This window comes from Trachymyrmex cornetzi, unplaced genomic scaffold, assembly GCF_001594075.2.
Source record: "Trachymyrmex cornetzi isolate Tcor2-1 unplaced genomic scaffold, Tcor1.1 scaffold1118, whole genome shotgun sequence".
Lineage (NCBI taxonomy): Eukaryota > Metazoa > Arthropoda > Insecta > Hymenoptera > Formicidae > Trachymyrmex > Trachymyrmex cornetzi.
The window spans coordinates 43,246-45,861 of record NW_017295674.1 but is presented as its reverse complement, the minus strand read 5'-3'; the positions used below and the strand labels follow the sequence as shown (position 1 = coordinate 45,861).

General features: G+C 32.3%; 1 protein-coding gene across 2 annotated transcripts; it reads right to left on the bottom strand.

Moving 5' to 3' along the window:
* Positions 1 to 49: 49 nt before the first annotated feature.
* LOC108763598 (ketohexokinase) lies at positions 50 to 2,283 on the bottom strand. Of its 2 annotated transcripts, none has more exons than XM_018511367.1 (4): positions 2,099 to 2,283; positions 945 to 1,266; positions 632 to 885; positions 50 to 533 (listed from the first exon to the last, which is right to left on the bottom strand). In XM_018511367.1, exons 1-4 carry the CDS (start codon positions 2,239 to 2,241, stop codon positions 95 to 97), a joined length of 1,158 nt encoding a protein of 385 aa, XP_018366869.1. In that variant the 5' UTR covers positions 2,242 to 2,283; the 3' UTR covers positions 50 to 94. The 2 variants fall into 2 exon arrangements, with proteins under 2 accessions (XP_018366869.1, XP_018366877.1); XM_018511375.1 differs by having other exon boundaries at positions 945 to 1,251.
* Positions 2,284 to 2,616: the final 333 nt, after the last annotated feature.

Genomic DNA, 2,616 nt, shown 5'->3' with positions numbered 1-2,616 from the left:
TGATATATATAAAATGTATAAGTTATATATATAATATAATGCTGTTGTTTATGAGCCTAAATAAAAAACTTCAAAAATATATTCTGTTAATTTTCTAAAAAATTTGATCGCGTAAAATATCACTAGAAATTGTATCAAGGCAATCGTATCCTCTCAACCCTACTTTTGCTCCAGCAATGCAGCATGCAAATTTAATAGCCTGTTGTAGAACTGTTTTATTAATAAATTTTGCTCGATTGTATCCCGAACTTCTTATACCTAAATTTTCCTTAATATCTCGCTTAATTGCAGTATTATTATCAGAGGCATCTTTCATTTGATTATCATTCGTACAAGCTGCTTCTTCTTTATATTTATGCATAAATTCAACTTTGCTTTTGTTCAAATAATACAGAGCAGCTGCATTAAATGTATCACCTGCACCTAAAGTATCGATTACTTTTCGAGGTGGGAAAGCTGGCGATTGTACTATTGAGCCACATGGAGTACGAGCGATTGCACCTTTATCCGACCAAGCACAAATAATAGCTCCTCTAAAAAGAGATTAATCTCTTATATGTATAGTACAATATTAAGTGTTGACGCATCTTTTATATTTATAAATATTAAAGTAATTAGTGTATTTCCTTACTTAGAATCTTGGCCGATGTTATGTATCACTTCGTTCATATTACTGAAACCCAGATACTCAGCAAATTCTTTTGCTATAAATGCTACGTCAACGTACGACAATAGATTCAATAATCCGGAACCTGATCTGGGACTTTCTAATTCTACACTAATTGTAATTGGCATGCGGTTTTTTGTAGCGAGATCACAATTAAATGAATTATTATAATTATCTATACGCTGTATCATAAGTAGCATTACATCTATATGCCTTCCCTAAAAATAGGAAACGATTCAAATGCTTCATATAATACTTCTTACATTATAAGACAAACCTCAAAATGAATCCAACTATATTCCTCTAAATTAAGTTGCTCGAAATTCTTTAACGTCAATTCGGGTAAACAATTATGATGAATAATTGTGCGAGATCCAGTGTCCGAACTCAATATAATACTTGAGACGGGGCATCCAATGCCATTTATCATAGGACAATGGGAATAGTCAATTTTATACTTGCGCAGATCGTTTTGCAGAAAATCAATATGTTCATCTGCGCTCAAGCATGCCAGAAGCTCACATGGTTGTCCTATTAATGATAGTACAGTACAAGTATTGGATGCATTGCCCCCTCTTTGCCATCTGTAATTACTAGATCTGAAAATTATGTTTATAATAAGAAATTAGAAATGTCTAAATTAAAAATCCGCAAAAATTGCATATTATAAATTATCTTTTCAAACAATTTATATGAATTAAAAGAATCGGTCAAATTAGAAAATTTTCACAAAACTTTGATAAATTAGTGTTATATATATATATCAGATTTTTTGAAGTTTTATTTTATGCACATTATTGTTACAAATAAATAAATAAAACTTAACAGTATAGGTTTTTTAGTATATTTTTATGAAAACCTATTTACACAAAACTTTATTTCTTTATATTATTATTATGGTCGGCATTTATAGCGTGGAATTATGGAGCCACATTCAAAGTTCAATATGGAAATTCGACACTCGAGAAATCCAAGAATTAAATTAAAACGTAACTGTAAATTTTTTTAAATATCGTGCATAGCTGTCGATATTCGTGATAGCAGTACAACTTTTAATTCTTCCAATTCGTATAAATAGTAGAGATTCGAATGAATTTATCAGTAGAAATTGCGGAAAAGCGGCAAATTTCGCAATTGTCACGACTTCATTTCCCCGTTCCCCACTCGAAATTTCCACACCCATCGAGCTGGGGCGAGCCAATTCGCCAAGTCTGATTTTTATTAATCTTATGTTTTTTTAAATATAATATAATAATTTTATTGTAATCTTCAAGAACAATTAAATTATAACATTGTAACGCAAAAAAGCATTGAAAAAAAGCATTTGAGATTAATATTATAATAATAAATTTTATGTATGTGTCCGGACGTAAATACATATGTCTAGTTATTGGGACGTTTATGTAAACTCTAAAAAAAAGTTACACTAACCTTTGAGTAGAATCCTCCGAAGGATATTGCATGCACACGTGGACGATGTCAAGGCAAACGCGTCCCACACATAAAATCTTCAACGTATGGGCTTTCATCGACGATTCCCCACAGATGATCTCCTCGTGAGTACTTGGCGTCATGTCTACAGTCAGAAATGTCAGAATATTTTCTTCCACGCTCTCATCTGCTATGCACAGGACCGGCAACTTATCTCGCCCGTGGGTGTGGAATTTTTTACTAACGGGGGGATTTTTTACTAAAGGGGGGAGGAGGGGGGAATAAAAAATGATGACCTTTCTTTATTTTTTATTTATTTTATTACTCGTCCCCTTTTTGCAATTGCGAATTACAACGCGCGCCCTGTCTAATAGTCGGTAAGGAATTATTTATATTGGCCGTAACCATATGCCGTAATTTGTAAGAATTGATTAATCACATTCGAGTATTCCCCTCTCATTCAATTGTAAGAGAGAAATGTTCGACTGTGATTTGTCAATTCTTATAGATAATGACAT

What these genes read in the sequence shown, in the direction of transcription:
- LOC108763598 (XM_018511367.1), bottom strand. Translation starts at nt 2,241, where the DNA reads ATGACGCCAAGTACTCACGAGGAGATCATCTGTGGGGAATCGTCGATG. An exon ending in ATAGTTGGATTCATTTTGAG is followed by an intron (nt 886 to 944) that starts GTTTGTCTTATA and finishes TCCTATTTTTAG; the next exon opens with GGAAGGCATATAGATGTAAT. An exon ending in AACATCGGCCAAGATTCTAA is followed by an intron (nt 534 to 631) that starts GTAAGGAAATAC and finishes ATCTCTTTTTAG; the next exon opens with AGGAGCTATTATTTGTGCTT.